Source organism: Gadus morhua, chromosome 8 (genome assembly GCF_902167405.1).
Source record: "Gadus morhua chromosome 8, gadMor3.0, whole genome shotgun sequence".
NCBI lineage: Eukaryota > Metazoa > Chordata > Actinopteri > Gadiformes > Gadidae > Gadus > Gadus morhua.
This window is the reverse complement of record NC_044055.1, coordinates 25,647,103-25,666,700: the sequence shown is the minus strand read 5'-3', so window position 1 is coordinate 25,666,700 and position 19,598 is coordinate 25,647,103. Positions and strand designations below refer to the sequence as shown.

Sequence of the window (19,598 nt, the reverse complement as noted above, 5' to 3'; positions counted from 1 at the left end):
GAAGTAGTAGGTAGTAGCTGAAGAAATAGGTAGTAGCCGAAGTAGTAGTAGTAGTAGTAGTAGTAGTAGTGGTAGGAGTAGTGGTAGGAGTAGTAGTAGTGGTAGGAGTAGTAGTGTCGTGCTCTTGTTGAAAGTAGTTCGAAATGGGTCGCTTTTAACTCACTTTATTTGTTGAAGTATTTCGGTATGGTAACTATGAAGCAAAAGGGAGGGAATTGTATCTAACACTTTGAGAGAGAAATACCGTGAGCTACTTCAAGCCCCGGGTTTAGGCCCGAGGCTCCCTGCGGGGGTGGGCGTGGCCTATGTGATGTCTTAGCTGCGGCTTCCGCGTCTGTCTTAAAGATGCTGCCTTCTGTGGCTGGGGTAGATATTACAGCTTGTATGTTTGATCCTGCTCCCTTGTGGCTGTGTGGGGGCAATGCAGCTTGTGTGTTCAATCCGGCTTCCTAGTAGCTATGTGGGGGCCGCTTATGTGCTTACGTAACAGTAGTAGTAGTAGTAATGGTAGTAGTTGTAATGGTAGGAGTAGTAGTAGTATTCGTAGAAGGCAGTAGAAATGTTGAAGTATAAGTAGTAGAAGTAGCTGAACTACTACTGATAAGAGGCAGCAGAGAGAGAGGTCATGTTTCCCGAAGCTCCGCTAGGCATTGGAAAAAACTACTAAATTCATCGTTCAGATCTACTTTATTTTATTCTATTTCATGGTCATAATACTTTCCGTCGATTCCGTCGTCCTCCATCGCTCGATTCAACAATACATTTTGGTACTTTTTGTGACTCCCGGATCAGACCGCAGCAAAAGCCTTGGACTTTCCTATCGCCAACATGCCTCTGTACTCGGATATCTCAGGCACAGAGATTGAGAAATGTACAGACTGCACCAAACTGCGACAGACAGTGGCTTTATTTGAAACGAGACTAGCAGCATTAGAAAAATGCAAAGGACTCCTCCAGGATACAGTGCCGATGGGTGAGTTTGCTGAGCTAACTCAGACAAATACACGACAAGATGATCAAAGCTACAGTACACTGTATCCTTCCCGAGCTGGACAAGGGAGAGACAGTTCCAGCTGCGTCTCACTGGCACAGAGTCGGCGCTAAGCCAAAACAACATATCAAAGTGAATCAACAAGTTCACTCAACGCCAAATTCTAAGCTACCCAAAGCTAAAGTTGCATGTATCAGCCGGATTTTCCCGTCACTGAAGTTAACCCTGCCGCTGAAGAACCGGTTCCTGCCACTACAAGAGTCCACGAACGCGCCTGCCACCCATGCACCCTTGAGCCCCGAGATGCGTCCGGACAAACAGTGTGGACAGAGACCGACCATGAACCCGTCGCCATGGAGGCGAGCTGCGCATTCGTCGGCCACCCGTGCACCCCTGAGCCCCGAAATGTGTCCGGACGGACGGTGCGGACAGAGATGGAACAAGAACCAGTCACCACGGAGGCGAGCTGCGCATGCGTCTGCCACCGCCACCTCAAGCCAACAAGGGCCCATTTCACAGAAAGCAGATGAACCAGACACTCTGATTATAGGAGACTCAACCATCAAGGATATAACCGGTAAGAAGATCAAAACATGCTATTTCCCAGATGTAATGGTTAGTGATATCAACCAGAAACTAGCCACAATCATATTGGAAAACCCCAAAATCTCACAGATTATTGTGCACGCAGGACTTAATGATATTCGAAGAGAACAGTCAGAACTTCTGAAGAGCGATTACACTGATCTATTGAATACACTGGACAAAATACACATTAAGTCATTCATCAGTCGACCCATACCAGCAGTTGACAGAGGAATAAACAGATTCAGTTGTCTACTTGCACTGGCTTTCCAGAGTCTGCAATGAAAGAGGAAGGGGCTTTATTGACAATTTCAACCTGTTCTGGGGGCGCAAATATCTTTTCAGAGCAGATGGCCTACACCCAAACAGGTTAGGTTCAAAACTGTTAAGGGACAATCTTCTCTTCTCGCTCTCCCACAAATCTCCAAGGTCTGACGCACAGGCCACATTCAGAGCAAAGGTTGAGAAGAAGCGAGACTACAGCCTCCCCGACACATCTACTCTGCCACTATCTGACACACAGATAGTCAGACCACAGACCTTGAAGAGAGACAACAGCCTGCCCAACACCATGGACACCGTGCCTTCCCCCATCGCTGATGCTGGCTTGGCGAGGAACGGCCACCACCCTCCTCTGCAGTCCCCCATCGACGATGATCTCCAGCCTCATCTCTCCCATAGCCACAACAACAACTCCAGCTCCACTGTCTCCTCCCTTTGCGATTTTCCAGCTGAACTTAAGAAACTGGAATATGTTGGCATCAAACTTGCATCTGTGTCAATGATAGCATCGCCACGTCATGGCCACTGGCTGATAACACCCAAGCGGAGGGCGCCCCAGCCCCCCCCCCTGTAATGATAGTAGTCCTGAGTATTACTGAGACAAAAAAGGGTTCAGCCGTAGTATAGTATTGTACAGTATAAAGGAAGTTTCGCATAATCTGCTGAACCCAAGGTAGCCTATGTCAAAACATGGCAACCTTGCATTCCTACTGTAACCACTAAGAGAGTAAACAAAGGGAAACTTAGACACACTGCTAACCTCACAAATCTCATACATATTGCCTCCAAACCAAAAACAACCTTAAAGCCTATCAACACCATCAGGATTGGTCTACTTAATGTTAGGTCTCTTAATAACAAATCATTTTTAGCTAATGATTTTATCACCACCTCTAAACTGGATTTTATGTTTTTAACTGAAACATGGCTGGAACAAAATAACAGTGCAACCGTTCTGATAGAGACAGCTCCTCCCAACTATAACTTTTTTGATGCATGTAGATCTGGAAAAGGAGGTGGAGGGGTTGCTGCTATATTTAAAAATGTTTTTCAGGGGAAACAGATGTTATTTGGTGATTTTCCATCATTCGAATACCTTTGTGCTGTATTGAAATGCTCTCCCAGAGTTCTCCTATTAATTATTTACAGGCCAACCACATACTCTGCAAACATTTTTTATGACTTCACAGAATTATTGTCTAGCATCTCCACAGACTTTGACTGTCTAGTTATAACTGGTGACTTCAATTTTCATACTGTTGATTTGAATGTCAAGTGTGCAAAAAAACTTTTTACCATTTTGGACACATTTGTCTCAACATGTGAAAGAGGCTACTCATTGTAAGGGGCACAATCTAGACCTGGTTATTACAAAGGGCCTCAATGTTTCTGATCTCTCTGGGACTGATCCTTCCTTGTCTGACCACTTTTGTGTTTTCTTTAATACATGTTTTATTCCCGACATACCAACAAAATCCAATACTGTCAAAAAACGGTATATCAATGAAGAATCAAATGTACTTTTTAAAAAGGCCATCTCCTTCCTACCACCTCTCATCCCATCTTCTGATGATGATCTTGTAGAAAACTTTAATTTGAAAATTTTGAAAGTCACAGATGTCTGTGCACCTTATAAGGTTAAAACGATTCCTGGAATGCAAAAGGCACCCTGGAGAAAAGCTGCTTCTGTAACAGCACAGAAAAAAGAATGCAGGAAGGTTGAACGCATCTGGTGTAAAACAAAACTTCATATTCACCATGATATCTATAAAGAGAGCCTCCGTGCTTACAATTTAGACTTAAAAAGGTTGAGAGAAACATTTTTCTCCAATATCATTAAAACCAATACTAATAATGCAAAAACCCTAAAACCCCAACACAAATTCCACCTGATCTCCATTCCACGCAGAAATGCAATGAGTTTGCAGCTTTTCATACTGATAGACTGTTGGACTACCACCCTGTTCAGGCAAAAGTAACGTGGCAGGGATGGCATGCTTTAATGTTATAGACTCTAAAACTCTCGTGGAAACTGTGACACAACTTAAGCCATCCACCTGTTGCCTTGATACTTTACCTACCAACCTCTTTAAGAATGTTTTTGACTGCCTAGCAATAGGCATATTGCAGATAGTTAACAACTCTCTCCAGTCAGGCAACTTCCCAAAAGCCTTGAAAACTGCAGTTATTAAACCCCTTTTAAAAAAGAGGAGCCTAGATACCTCTATTATTCACAACTACAGACCAATATCAAATCTACCCTTCATAAGTAAAATCATTAAGAAAGTTGTTTTCCAGCAATTTAATCCCTTACTGGTATCAACTGGTTGCTATGACACCTTCCAATCAGGATTTCGACCCCTGCACAGCACTGAGACCGCCCTCATTAAAGTTGTAAACGACATCCGTCTTAACACAGACTCTGGCAAAACCTCAATACTAATGCTACTAGACCTCACTGCTGCATTCGACACTGTAGACCTTACAATACTTTTGGACAGGTTAGAAAACTGGGTGGGGCTTTCAGGCACAGTCTTAAATTGGTTCAGGTCCTACCTACAAAATAAGAATTACTTTGTTTCCATTGGCGACTTTCTATCAGAATCAACCAACGTGACATGTGGAGTCCCACAAGGTTCAATCTTAGGACCCTCTTTATTCAACATCTACATGCTCCCACTAGTGCAAATCATGCAAAAAAACAATATTGACCATCATTGCTATGCTGATGACATGCAAATCTATGTTTCGCTATCACCAAATGACTATCGGCCCATAGATATGCTGTGCCAGTGCATTGAGCAAGTGAAAGACTGGATTTGCCGAAATTTCCTTCAGCTAAATGAGAACAAAACAGAGATAATTGTATTTGGTGCTAAAACGGAAAGGCTTAAAGTAACCCAACACCTTCCCTCTCTGTCCCTGAAAACCTCAATCAAAGCCAAAAATCAAGGGGTTATCATGGATTCTGATTTACATTTCGACAGTCACATCAAATCAGTTACAACATCTGCATATTATCACCTTAAAAATGTAGCAAGACTTAGAGGACTCATGTCCACCGAAGACTTACAAAAACTTGTACATGCCTTTATCACTAGTAAGCTTGATTATTGCAATGGTCTCCTTACAGGTCTCCCAAAACAAACTCTAAGGAAGCTTCAGCTTGTTCAGAATGCTGCTGCTAGAGTTCTAACAAAGACCAAAAAATGTGAACATATTACACCAATTCTTATATCGTTACATTGGCTTCCTGTAGGTCAGAGAATTGATTTTAAAATCATGTTGCTGACCTATAAATCCCTACATGGTTTAGGCCCAAACTATTTAACTGATATGCTTCCACTACATAAGCCTTCTAGAACACTAAGATCTTCTGAGAGCAATCTGTTAATAATCCCCTGAGTAAACACGAAACATGGGAAGGCAGGATTTAGTTAATATGCAACAAATAGCTGGAATAAACTCCCTGAGGATTTAAGACTTGCCCCAACTCTGAGCACCTTGAAAACAAGATTGAAGACTGTTACGTTTGCTTTAGCTTTCTGCTAAATGTTAAATACATTGCACTTTCTAAAAAGCTTTCTATTTTACTGTTTATATGTGAAGCACTTTGAGACTGCCTTGTGTATGAAAAGTGCTACATAAATAAAGTTGCCTTGCCTTGCCTGGAGTAGTAGTAGTAGCTGAAGAAGTTGTAGTAGCTCAAGTAGTAGGTAGTAGATGAAGTAGTAGTAGTAGCTGAAGTAATAGTAGTAGTAGCTGAAGTAGTGGTAGTAGCTGAAGTAGTAGTTGTAATTGTACTAGTTGTATTGGTAGGAGTAGAAGTAATGGTAGTAGTAGTATTGGTAGGAGTAGTAATGGTAGTAGTAGTATTGGTAGGAATAGTAGTAGTAATGGTAGTAGTAGTGGTAGTAGTAGTAGGCAGTAGAAACGTTGAGCTTTAATTAAGTGAGATAGTTGAACACAGTTCAAAATGTTAAAATCGAATTGGAATAAAGGTGTGTGTGTGTGTGTGTGTGTGTGTGTGTGTGTGTGTGTGTGTGTGTGTGTGTGTGTGTGTGTGTGTGTGTCTTTAAGAGAATGGCGGAGCCATGGCGTGTGTGTGTGTGTCTCTAAAGGTACGGCCACACTGAACACGTTACGCGCCTAACCTGACACTTGATCATTGTGTGTCACAAAAATGGTCAACGCGCCTAACGCGCCTACGCAGCTAGATGAGCCCGCCCAAAACGTATTTTCCACCGCCATTTTTCTTTTGCTCCACAAACATGGCTGAGATCACCACCGTCGCTGCGCTGTATTTGTTGTGGCAGTCCGAGGAGAGTAGGAAACCCAAACGCCCCCGTGTTTTTAGATTGCGTAACGTGTTCAATGTGGCCGTACCTTAAAGGTCCCATGACATGAAAATCTCACTTTATGAGGTTTTCTAACATAAATATGAGTTCCCCTAGCCTGCCTATGGTCCCCCAATGGCTAAAACTTGCGTTAGGTGTAAAACGAGCACTAGCTGTTCTGCTCGCCTTTGAAAAAACGGAGGCTCAAGTGTGCTGATTTGGAATGTCTGTATTTATGACGTCACCAAGAATCTCAGCTCCTCCCCTTACTCTGCCTGGCCCGCCCAGAGACGTTGGCCCGCCAATGAGACTCGACCGTGCGAGCGCCACGTGTGTGTGTGTGTGTGTGTGTGTGTGTGTGTGTGTGTGTGTGTGTGTGTGTGTGTGAATACACACACTGTAACGCAAGTGTTTCTTGTCGGTTCTTTGACGTGTCTTGTATTTCCACAACGAGACTGTTGTGGGGGTTATCTGAGCCATGGTTGAGAAGGAATTGGGGGAAAGGAACTTTGGCTTTGACTCGCTGAAGTACATGAACTGCGACATGCCGCCGGTTGCCGCGAGGCACCATCGCCCGGCAGCGGGCAGCCGGCAGCAGGCAGCGCGCGGTTCAGTCGACTTCAGGTTGATGTGAAAGTGGAAGAACCAGAGACGTCGCAGAACCCGACAAAGTCGTTTGTGATTCATAATATCGTCTGGAGGCGCACACAGCTTTTGGCCGTGATAATATATATTATATGATATAGATATCTATGTAGGCTATATGATAATATTTAGATATAGAGCTCCAGGACTCCCGTGTGTTCTAGAATATTTACAGAACACGGCTAAAGGCTGTGCGCCTCGCCATTGCGATACATCCACTGTAAACAGAGCGCATGGTACCGTGGCTGCAAGCTGCTCAGGGCCACACCCCCACCCTCCTCCTTGACCCGCCTCGCTCCTCCTCATTTGCATTATAGCTACAGACACCAAAACAGCGCATTTGGGGGAAGCTCAATGTGCGACTGGCTCGGAGTGGCTGTAACTCTGCACCACGGCTGAATTTCGGGAACGTCTTTGAATACTGTGTTAGTTGCCCACTAATACCTATATTAAAGAATACATAAAATAGCATGTCATGGGACCTTTAAGAGAATGGCGGAGCTATTGCGTGTGTGTGGGTGCCTGAACGCCCTCAGGTTCTGACGTCAACAGAAATCAATGAGAGCAACTGAAAACTATGCCGGTTTGAAACTAAAACTGTGATTCTGAAAAAAGTATCAATGCTATCGAAATTCCGTTTGGATAGTATTGAAGATACAAATGTGTAGATTTGTTAAATGATTTGAACGAAGGTAAACGGTTGAAAATCGATTTAGTTACGGCTTAAAAAGTTGAAGTTCCAGAGGAAATGAAAAATAGTTTGAAAAAGTTGAAAGAGTTGAAAAACGCTGAATAATAGCCCTCATGTCGTTAAAGAGCTGAACGTTCTAATAGTTGAACGGTTTCTGTAGCTGAAAGTATGGCGGAGGAGTTGAAGACCAAAAAGAAGGAAGAAGAATGATAATAGAGATTTCAATATCTAGAGTATGAATGCTACAGCATTCACACTAATAATAAAGATTTCAATATCTAGTGTATGAATGCTACAGCATTCACACTAATAAGAAAAATAAAGATTTCAATATCTAGAGTGTATAAAGATTTCAATATCTAGAGTGTGAATGATACAGCATTCACATCAATAAAGATTTCAATATCTAGAGTGCGAATGCTACAGCATCCACACTAATAAAACTTATGAAGAACAATAGTTGAGCTCTGCATGCAGCACTCACCTTATTATGGCGACGCTATTGAAATTTTATCATTGCGGCCGTTTTCAGTTTTGCACTTTGCAGACGGTCCCTAAACTCGCGGTTGAAAGCCGACAGCTCATAGAATCAAATGCAATTCACCGTTCACTAAAGACGGCTAGTTTGGATGAAAACAATGTCGTTGCTGGTTCTCTAGGTTAGGCCTACTACATTTAGCTAAAGGTTTCAATTGTTTCGCAACGATGTTTCACTGATGATCTATTGAACCGCAAACTCTGAATTTATTTCAAACTCTACGGAAGCTTCTCTCCGTTTATATGCTTTAGGCCAATCCTTGCGGGCACCAGGGCGCCCGCAAGGACTATATGAGGGGCACGCAGGCCTGTTCTGAAAATAGCACAACTCATTCTTGAACAACTCTTTCCCACCTTTTTTAAGTCATTGTTGATAATTATTGTGAGAAATCATTAACATGATCAGTTTCTTCACATAGATGAGTATCATTAATCAATATTAATAATATATAACTAAAGGCAAACTGAGCAAATTTGTTATTTCAGAAGAGTGTATCAAACTGGGTGCCCTTCGTATGACTCAGTACCCATGAAGTAGCTCTCAGGTTCAAAAAGGTTGGTGACCCCTGCTTTAGGACTACTCACAGGTGTGTGAATTGACCTGGATATGAAGCGTAAAAAAAAAAAATAATACTTGTAAATGCTCGGTGCATATAGGGGAAACACTGAAGTACATATACATACATAAGCAAAAGACATATATATATACGTATACATAGTCATACATACGTACACATACTTACACAGCTGAACCTACATATGCATACTCAGATACGTACACATACAAACTATGCATACATACGTATACACGGTAACATTGACATTGCTAAACATACGTATACATACTCATGTTTAGATTGGTTCATAGCGCAGCCAGGGCTCCTGCCCATTCTTTAATAGACGCTGGCGCGATTAACATCCCTTAGCTAGTCCCTCCCACTCAGGGGGGGAATTTCCTCCTCTCTCCCATTGAACCTCATGTTATTCACCGGCCGCCAACACTGCCAGGGAAATGAATGTGAGTCAATGGAGGCTGAGGGAGGAACGTCCTTCAGCAGTAATTGTCAAAAGGCGATAGGAGTTGCTAATGTACTGTAAAATCCCCATTAGAATCAGGATAAATTTAAATTTAACCAAGGATAAATTTATCCTTGGTTCAAAGGTTATTCAAGAATTTGTGGTCTAGAATTATCAAGATTGAAGTTTGAACTTCTGTGTTGGACTTCAGTTCATGTGAAACCCTCCAAAAATAATATATTCAATATCTTTTTTTATGGCTAGCTTGAAGACATGCAGAATGAAGTCAAGTTCAGTAAATACGCCGAAACGGGTAAGTATGTAAAGGAGGTGGACTTGGCAGAGTTTCTCAGGCTGTACATCAACCACCGGCCCGCCTTCGGCATCTCCAGGAAGGAGTTGGCAGAAAGTTTCAGGGTCCTGGGTTTCTGGGACGGGTCGGGAAGGATGGCCATCCCTAGAGATCAACTTCTGGAACTTCTTCAGGCCAGAGGTACTGGATGCACCCATGCTTCCTAATATGGATACACTATAATTGTACATTTCTATGCTTATAGATCAGTTCTCAAAGCTAAATGGCACAGGACATGTTCCAGCATGTATATAATGGAAACTAGAGTATATACAATATTGCATTGAACATGTGTAATAATAAAGCAATTCATTTAACTATTGGGGAACTATTGCAACAAATTTTGAAGACATGAGCGATGTTTATTGTAGTGGGTATGCAGTGATGACTTCACTCCCTCAATGACCCACTAGTTATGCACACATTACGAACTGCCATATTCCCCCTGCATGTTCCGCAACTTTGATTGAGATTGCTGTCACATCTCTTGAGCCGGTATTTGAGAAAACAAATTGCTTAAGTGATAGTCACCAGGGTTAGGGTTACATATCCTTTTTAAGTGGGTGTACAAAAATCCTGGAGCTTGAATGTAAACGGCGCATACAAGATCGGTGTGGGTGATCAAATCATCCTTACTGTCTGACTTCATTCAAACCTCTGTAACCAGTATCATTGGCCATAATCACTTTGTTGGGCCAACTCCGCCTATATGAGTATTTTTGGTCTTTTGCCTTTGTGATAAGACTTTTTGTTAATATATAAGTACTTGTATCGCGATTCACTTTTGTGTTGTCAATATACTCAGTACTTACTGAAGCACATTGATTCAAAAGAAGTATGTGCTACATTACTGTTCACATTCGCACACCAAAGGCTCTAAAGCACATTTTGTACATGGAAATCATTTTGAGAAAAACTATTGGTAACAGAGGCAAACTGAAGCAAAGAGGGACTGTTACAATGGTTTGATCACCCGGACCAGTATTGTCCTTTAATTAACGTAGCCCTTTTTTCTGGGCGCCTATGTTAGAAACTGTTTGGTAATTCAAGTTCACTCCCCATCATCATGCTTTATTGTAAAGATTCAACTCTCTGCTCCATTTGTCAGGTGAACACATGCGGGAGGATGAGGTGGTGGAGTGTCTAACTGTCCTATCAGGAGAACACATGAGAGAGGAGGTGGAGGGGGAGGGGATACTTCCAGCTACGGGGGCCTCTGAGAAGCATGCCGCTAATGAAGGTAAGTGAGAGCTGTGTTGAATTGTGTTGAAAATGTAGGGGGAAGAGAATGAAGGTATGGCCAGAATCGATATAACATGGTCTATAGGTGACAATTACAAACATGTCTTTGGAATGCTATGGGGAATGGGAGGGGGGCACTGTTATAGTATTTTTCATATGTTGTATCATTCCGTGTGTGTGTGTGTGCGTGTGTGTGTGTGTGTGTGCGCACGTGTTTTCATTTTTCTATCTAGAATACTCATTGGACTGTGTCATACCAGAGTCGATATCCGCAGAGACATTCACGGGTCATATTCTGGGCTTCCCTTCATGTATGAAGACAAGGGACAAGTCATGTCCTTCAGAGTAAAAGTACACCAATCAGCTTACTGTCAGCTCATTAATGTTAGTATGTGTCTTTACTTTCTATTAAATATATAAATACATTTAAAATTAGAAGTTAGTCGGATTTGCTGGTGCTTATTAATAGCCCACATATGTATTGCTTAACTGCATTACTAGCCTATACTTTATTAGGCTAGTATTTTATTAGTAGTTTATTAACGCATAGAAAATCAAACAAAATAAGTTAAGCATACAAAAGAATACTGTACACAGGAACTTTGCATCATGATAACATGTTATATGCTGTCAAACTGCAAGAATAAGTTTAGGATCAACATGAAAGAACTTTTTTTTGTCCTCGACTTTAGTCTGAATAAATACATACAAAACGTCGGTTAAGTGGTCTTTCATGAAGTATTTACATTTTCCACACTTATTTCTGCAGGCTGTTCATCATCATTCCCCACCAACTCCTGCACAAATAGGTCACGGTTTTTCCTTTCTACAACAGACATGTGTTGTCTATAGTAATAACAAATTCCGATCGAGCATGGAAAGCTATACACACATCGGTTAAAATATTTAACCTGTAGCATGGTCATTAACAAACCAATCAAGTTCTTCAAGGTAATATGCGTTGATTTCTTTCAAGCAGGTTCGAGGGGACAGAGGCCTGTTTCAGGTAGCTGGTTTAACATACTCTGAGTTTAATCCTGCGCTCTGAGTTGGTTGACTCAGAGTTCAGGGTTGAAAAGCAACTCTGGGTTTTCGGTTTCAGAACAGGTGATCAGCGTTGGGTTAATCAACTCTGAGTATGTTCACTCTGGGTTGAGGGCGTGCCTGTTGACTATGAAGAGACATCATCAATGGATCTGTGATAACATGATCAAACATGGACCAAAAGCGTAGATCCACTTACTTTTCCCCCACGGAATTGGAAATTCTAATGAACGTGTATGCCGAGCAGTTACCCATTTTAACAAAAAAAAGCAATACCGCCGCGGCAGCTTGGCAGGAAATAGCTGAACAAGTCAATGCGTGAGTCAAATAAATTAGTAAAATAAAATAAGAGGAAAGTTTAATATCTTCTTCACTTATTCAATATGTAAATTGTGTGTGTGTGTGTGTGTGTGTGTGTGTGTGTGTGTGTGTGTGTGTGTGTGTGTGTGTGTGTGTGTGTGTGTGTGTGTGTGTGTGTGTGTGTGTGTGTGTGTGTGTGTCAATTTACGCAACCCCGAGTTGCCCCACGAGGACTTGGCAGCAAATGAAGTACAAAAATATAGTTTAAACAGGTAAACTAATGTTTAATTGAAATCAAATCAATTGTGCTGTTTTGCCTGCTCTACCTAATTTAACAGCTATGTTCAACATGTATTATATATTTGAGCAGTAAATGTAAGTAGTAGGCCTACATTTCCCAGCCACCCCAACACTGCCAATATTTAATAGGATTTAGATATATTAGAAGGCTACTCCTAGGCAAAATGCATTATAAATATATATGTGTCTTCAAAATAGCGCTTACTGAATATTATGGTAACATTTTCCTCCATGTTAGCAAATCAAAAAAATGCAGAGGCCCGGCAGACTGGAGGGGGTCCACCACCTGCAGCCCTCACAGAGGCTGAGGAGATGGCCCTCAGCCAACAGAGTATGCGTCCTGTGGCTGAGGGCATCCCTGGGGGGAGCTCCTCTGATCCCCCCCACCCCCCAGGATAGAAGTGCCTTTACAGTATAAGAGGTTGGTTATTCAAAATAATTAAATATGTACACGCAACCCAGCGCGTTGCAAATTAGATGGGGCAATATTCTGGCTCAAGTAATAATTGCACTGTCTAATCATCTTCTTCCAGTTACTGATGGCGTCATCGCCCTACTTGAACCAGATGCCCTCACCAACCTCCATACAATTGTTACAATTCAAAAGATGCAAAAGGATGCTTTGGAGATCCATATTTTGGAACATAAGTTAAAGGTGTTTGTTTTTTTTGTGCTTTCAGGAAATAAAATAATCCTCATAATAAGTAGATTGTCTTTATTAGAACACGGGCTGTGGTGGGACAAGTTATTTTGTTGAACAGTTTACTCGAAGGGTTTTACTTCAGCGAACAATGCAGACGATTATGCTGAGCATTACATGTAGAGAAGAACAGCATCTGGTTAAAAGCAGTACCAGGGTCTTTTCTGCCTTGCATTCTTAAAATGAGTTTCTTGACTTGCAGCAGTTATTGGTCCGTGGTTAGTCAGCTACTCTGATCATGGGAAAGCCACAACGTTGAAGTGACTGTAGTACAGAGCGGGTGGGATGCACGGGGCGGATCATTCTGCACATGCGTTAATTGCGATAAAAAATAAAAAAATAAACTTAAAGCATGCCCCCGGTGTGTTTGACAGTTAACATGGGGGCTGAGAAGGTGGTCTAAATAAATGATAGATTGCGCTGAAAAACGATAGCTCTCGTGAAGAAAAATTATCAGGAAAATAAAGTATATCCAACCGGGGTCTTAATAATCGTTCCTCACGGAGATTCCTTCTGAGGATCGCAGCCTCTACGTCCACAGGCTCTCGTAGAAAAGGACATGCCATTTCTAACACTTCCTTCTGTCGGAGAGCTGCCTTCAGCCTTATAGACAACAAACTCAGAGTAGGTCTAACCACCTCCCGAGCAGGTTAGGTCCACGGCGTATGTTGCCGCAGCAACTAACTCTCGGTTGCGCTGAACCTGCTACCTGAAACGGAAAACCCAGAGTTTCCACTAACTCACAGCGAACAAACTCGGGGTTGCCTCAAAACCAGCTACCTGAAACAGAGCTCAGAGCCCTGTTTCAGGTAGCTGATTTTGAGTGTCAGGTAAAACCCTTTGAGTAAACTGTTCAACAAAATAACTTGTCCCACCACAGCCCGTGTTCTAATAAAGACAATCTACTTATTATGAGGATTTTTTTATTTCCTGAAAGCACAAAAAAAAAAAAGTCATTTATATTGGGTATGTTTTTAGAGCAGGGAACAGTATAGCCTATCCCAGTTTGCACCTCACCCACCTATAACTTATGTTCCAAAATTTGGATCTCCAAAGCATCCTTTTGCATCTTTTGAATTGTTACAATTGCATGGAGGTTGATGAGGGCATCTGGTTCAAGTAGGGCGATGACGCCATCAGTAACTGGAAGAAGATGATTAGACAGTGCAATTATTACTTGAGCCAGAATATTGCCCCATCTAATTTGCAACGCGCTGGGTTGCGTGTACATATTTAATTATTTTGAATAACCAACCTCTTATACTGTAAAGGCACTTCTATCCTGGGGGGTGGGGGGAATCAGAGGAGCTCCCCCCAGGGATGCCCTCAGCCACAGGACGCATAGCCTGCTCTGGACCCCCTCCAGTCTGCTGGGCCTCTGCATTTTTTCTAACATGGAGGCATTTTTGCTAACATGGAGGAAAATGTTACCCTAATATTCAGTAAGCGCTATTTTGAAGACATATATATGTATATAATGCATTTTGCCTAGGTGTAGCCTTCTAATATATCTAAATCCTATTAAATATTGGCAGTGTTGGGGTGGCTGGGAAATGTACTACTTACATTTACTGCTTAAATATAGTATACAAATATATAATACATGTTGAACATAGCTGTTAAATTAGGTAGAGCAGGCAAAACAGCACAATTTATTTGATTTCAATTAAACATTAGTTTACCTGTTTAAACTATATTTTTGTACATAATTTGCTGCCAAGTCCTCGTGGGGCAACTCGGGGTTGCGTAAATTGACACACACACACACACACACACACACACACACACACACACACACACACACACACACACACACACACACACACACACACACACACACACACACACACACACACACACACACACACACACACACACAATTTACATATTGAATAAGTGGAAGATATTAAACTTTCCTCTTATTTTATTTTACTAATTTATTTTACTCTCTCTCGCGCTCTCGCTGCCGCGGCGGTATTGCTTTTTTTTGTTAAAATGGGTAACTGCTCGGCATACACGTTCATTAGAATTTCCAATTCCGTGGGGGAAAGTAAGTGGATCTACGCTTTTGGTCCATGTTTGATCATGTTATCAGAGATCCATTGATGATGGCTCTTCATAGTCAACAGGCACGCCCCCAACCCAGAGTGAACATACTCAGAGTTGATTAACCCAACGCTGATCACCTATTCTGAAACCGAAAACCCAGAGTTGCTTTTCAACCCTGAACTCTGAGTCAACCAACTCATAGCGCAGGATTAAACTCAGAGTATGTTAAACCAGCTACCTGAAACAGGCCTCAGATCGCCTAGTCAGTTTATTTTGATTCCTGTTTAGGCGTGGCTCTCGCTGTGACCAATCAGAGGCCACTTGTTTGGGCGGGGCTCTGGCTGTGACAAATCAGAGGCCTTTCTCGAGCAGGAGCTTCCTGCTCCTTCAGTCAGCTGGTCCTTCTGGTCTCGAGCTCCGAACGAAATTTAGAGGGTTTACAAAATATGGAGAGCTGTTTACTTTTAGAAATGAAAGAAGAGTTAATTCCGAGTTGTTGCAGCAACGACATTGAATTGTGTAGCTATTGCGTAACTATGATTTAAACCATACAAAAAGCGTAATGAACGTTTACCGCATGAAGTGGCATATTTAGTAAATTAGCCTGTTAGCTCACGTTAGCTGTTTGTTTGGTAACGACATGGCTGCTGAACGGTACAGATACCGGCACACTGCGGCGGGGAGCCTGCAGGATGCCGACTCGGACCCTGAGGAGCCTCAGTTAGTTTACATAAAGTCGGACGGACGGGAAGCCCAGATCATCCACAGCGGACACTTCATGGTGTCTGCGCCTCACATCGAGCACCCGCCGAAGAAAGGATACGACTTCGACACCGTCAACAGACAGACGTGCCAGACGTATCACTTCGGGAAGACCAGCACCTCGCACATCTCTATTGATGCTTCGCTGACCAAACTGTTCGAGTGCATGACCGTGGCATACAGGTAAACCATCAAACGACACAATAGTAGTACTCATCATACAGGTAAACAAGACACACCAGTAGTACTTATCATACAGGTAAACCACCTAACACTGGTAGAACTCATCATACAGGTTAACCACCTAACACTGGTATTACTCATCATACAGGTAAACCACCTAACACTAGTAGTACTCATCATACAGGTAAACCACCTAACACTAGAAGTACTCATCATACAGGTAAACCACCTAAAAGCACCAGTAGTACTTATTATACAGGGAAGCCACCTAAAAACACCAGTAGTACTCATTATACAGGGAAACCACCTAACATTATTAATACTCATCATACATGTAAACCACCTAAACACACTAGTAGTACCAGGGTTCGAGTTTTTATTCTGTCTCTGTGGGGGTCTCAAAAAAAAAAATGATGGCAAGTAAATATGTAAGGCAAAATGTATACAATGCCGGTCATTTTCGGGATAATGAGCCCCGACAGGAGCAGGGCCGAGCTCTCTGAGTGGCCAACGACGTGCGTCGCGACCTAGGTCGCATTGGTCGCTGTGTTGGTCGCACGTCTGGCTGCCGTTTTCTCGTCTGCCTGCCGTTTTGGTCGCTGGCTGGCTCGGTCGCTCAAAGTCTATGGGCGGTCCTTAATCAGTTAATTTGCATGTTATTAACGGGTTTTTTGCGACAGTTGAAGTACCAGAAAGGGCGAAAGCTACCTACAGCTCTTTATTGCTAATATTGTTTTAATATTTCTATATTGAAGTACAGTTTAAAATGATAAAATCGTTGGTCTATCAGTCTATCAGTCAAATAATGAATTTTATATCTTATATATAGCCTATATATTTGTTTTGTTAAATGTCATTAAGCCTAATAAGGTATATTATGCACAAAGCACTTCGTTATAGAGTAATATATTAGTTGTAATTTGGGGCATATTGAAATAATGTATTTTCGAAATTATACATAGCCTATTTCTTTTGTTAAATATCATTAAGCCTGATAAAGTATGGGTACAAAGTTCTTCGTTATAGAGTTATATAGTTTAATAAAAGTACAACGACAAAAAGTCAATGGCACAGTGGTACAAGTGGTAGTGGCCCTAGTTTGGTAATCATCACAATGGCTGTTCGATACTCATCACGATCAGGTATATATTTGCCATTTTACTCAAATTCGTAATCGTAATCGGTCTCTTTCATTTGAACATTTTTGTATGATTTAGTACGATGGTATGATAATCATACGACGTAATGACGGGCAGCAACGCCTGGCTGGTATCGGCTGGCTAACATCTCATTGAACAGAATCAGGGCTCTAAACTAACATTTTTCACTGGTTGCACTGGTGCGCCTAACTTTTTTTCTTAGGTGCACCAGCACAAAAGTTAGGTGCACCCAAATTGTCGACCATATCGCATTCAACACTGCAGTTTTACAGGTTCACGTTTTTTTTTAAATAGCTGTCCATGTAGGCAATATTGACTTGTAAATGATGAACTAAGAATCTGGTCAACCTAATGTTCTTTATTTGAATATTTGCACAAGAAAGGTAATTTCACTGAAACATTTTGGTGCTGTAAGTGCTTCACTGAGCTGCAATTTAAACTTAAAACATCTGAAGATAAATTAAATAAAAAGAAAATCTAAATTGAAAGTGCAAGTGTTTTAAACTGAAACTTCAAACTGAACATCTCATGGCTCCAGGTCTTATGGACTATCCTCAATTGCAGCCCCCTTTCCCTTCTGATGGCCAACTCATGTAGTTTGGCCTTCTTGATCTTTGGCAATAGCCCGGGCTATTATTTGTTTTCTATCACTAAACTTTCGAACAAAACTCTTGCTTAGCAACGATGGGAAATAGCCTACTATCAAATGCATTATTTAAACCAGTATGAATATTACCGTAGGCCTATATGTTTACCAGGCAATTGAATAACGCCTGCACACACACACAGGCACGCACGCACGCACGCACGAACACGCAGAGTGGTAATCGGGAGAGTTGGGAGAATTCCCGGTGGCCCGTTAACGTTTCGGGCGGCGCCGCGTCAACGTCGCAACCAATTCCGTTTTGTCTAGAGGGGAGTAACTGAGCGCCCCCTCCCGAAGTGGAACAGCCCAGGTCGGCCTTGAACTGCGATTGGTCAGAAAGACGTAACAGCTAATGACAACATTGAACTCTCATGCAGGCTCGAACAGAGTGACACACAAACACACACACACACACACACACATAGTTTTTCACCAACTCCGTATGCAGCTTATTCCATGCTTAAAGCACCCAGGCTACTATGCGGCGAGCTGGGGCTCTCATGTTCTCCCCTGCGGTGTATACCTTGTCCGCATCCCCTGCCATCCAGTTGTCATACGATTCATGCAGACTGGTTTTGAACGGCTGATTCCATGGATGTAGCCTACTTTGCGTGTGCCGTGTTTTCCCGCCGATGTGGCAAAGCTGTATGGTTATGCTGTTGAGAGCTTAAATAAATGCACGATATAAGTTGACTGAACAATTATTGAAGTTTAACATTTTGTTCAGCAAATTTGACAACTGCAATATTGTAGCCAGTAGGGGTGCAACGGATCTCAAAGCTCACGGATCGGATCGGGTCACGGTTTTTGAGTCACGGGTCGGATCATTTTCGGATCAACAACAATAAAGATAACAAGACAAATGTGACTTTAAATAAAAAGTCACATTTAAAATAAAATAACTGTGTAAAAACAAAATAAAGTGAAAAATTAGGTAATAATCCTGCTTCCTTTAAGCATGGTCAATATTTAAAAAATTTGCAATTTGAGGCATTATTCCTTCTTCTTTTTAACATGGTTAGGATAGTAAATAATCCCTAACCCTGGATTTACAATTCAGGATGTCTGCATTGCCTTGGGAGTTTAGAGTCTACACTCTCCCAAGGCAATGCAGACATCCTTATCTTCTTTTTTTTAGTTTGGGGTTTTATTTGGCATTTTGTAAATCCATTGATTTCGGTTGGGAGACTCATGCTCATTGCAAGGGGGGTTGGTTGTAGTCTTTTCGCTCGGTTCTAGCCCTACTGTTGATACGCGAAAAGACTACAACCAAACCTAAAGACGTCCGGTTCCGGTTCCGGTTTACGTTTCAATGGGATTTACGGAACGCCAAATAAAACACAACAGAAACTGTATTTCGCTACGATACTTGATGATGTTGTTAATACCGGAATTGTCCTCTAAACATGCGCTGATCACGTCAACGCACAACTTTTTTTTTTAATCAGCCGATCCGCGGATCACTTGCGTCCCGAACCGTGATGGTTGATCCGTACGGATCACGGGAAACCCGTGAACCGTTGCACCACTAGTAGCCAGTGAAAATCGCAAAATTCTGACGAGCATTCTTAAATGAAGTAGAATAAACAGGAATATCTGGACCACGGCCAATCAGAGTGGGGTCCCGCTCTTCATTATCTCTGATTGGTTTGGACCATGATATGGGCCTTTCAGAGTCGCAGAGTTTTTTTCTTTTTGAACCGCTGGTTGCACCGGTGCGACCTCAGATTTTTTTTAGTCGCACCATTGAGAAATTAGGTCGCATGTGCGACCAA

General features: G+C 42.1%; 2 protein-coding genes across 7 annotated transcripts in view; both read left to right on the top strand.

Moving 5' to 3' along the window:
• The window catches only part of cfap251 (cilia and flagella associated protein 251), a 106,942-nt gene extending 95,546 nt beyond the window's left edge, over positions 1 to 11,396 (top strand). The window contains exons 18-20 of the mRNA XM_030363123.1: positions 9,350 to 9,578; positions 10,546 to 10,677; positions 10,913 to 11,396. Of these exons, the coding sequence (XP_030218983.1) occupies positions 9,350 to 9,578; positions 10,546 to 10,677; positions 10,913 to 11,028 (477 nt within the window). The 3' untranslated portion in view covers positions 11,029 to 11,396. The remainder of the gene's footprint in view (positions 1 to 9,349; positions 9,579 to 10,545; positions 10,678 to 10,912) is intronic.
• Positions 11,397 to 15,470: 4,074 nt separating this feature from the next.
• Positions 15,471 to 19,598, top strand: part of mlxip (MLX interacting protein) — a 97,431-nt gene continuing 93,303 nt past the window's right edge. For 4 of the 6 annotated variants that reach the window (XM_030363282.1, XM_030363281.1, XM_030363279.1 and 1 more), the window contains exon 1: positions 15,472 to 16,017. In XM_030363282.1, the coding sequence (XP_030219142.1) occupies positions 15,713 to 16,017 (305 nt within the window). In that variant the 5' untranslated portion in view covers positions 15,472 to 15,712. Of the gene's footprint in view, positions 16,018 to 19,598 lie in introns of all 6 variants that reach the window. The other 2 variants (XM_030363283.1, XM_030363285.1) reach the window with 2 other exon arrangements.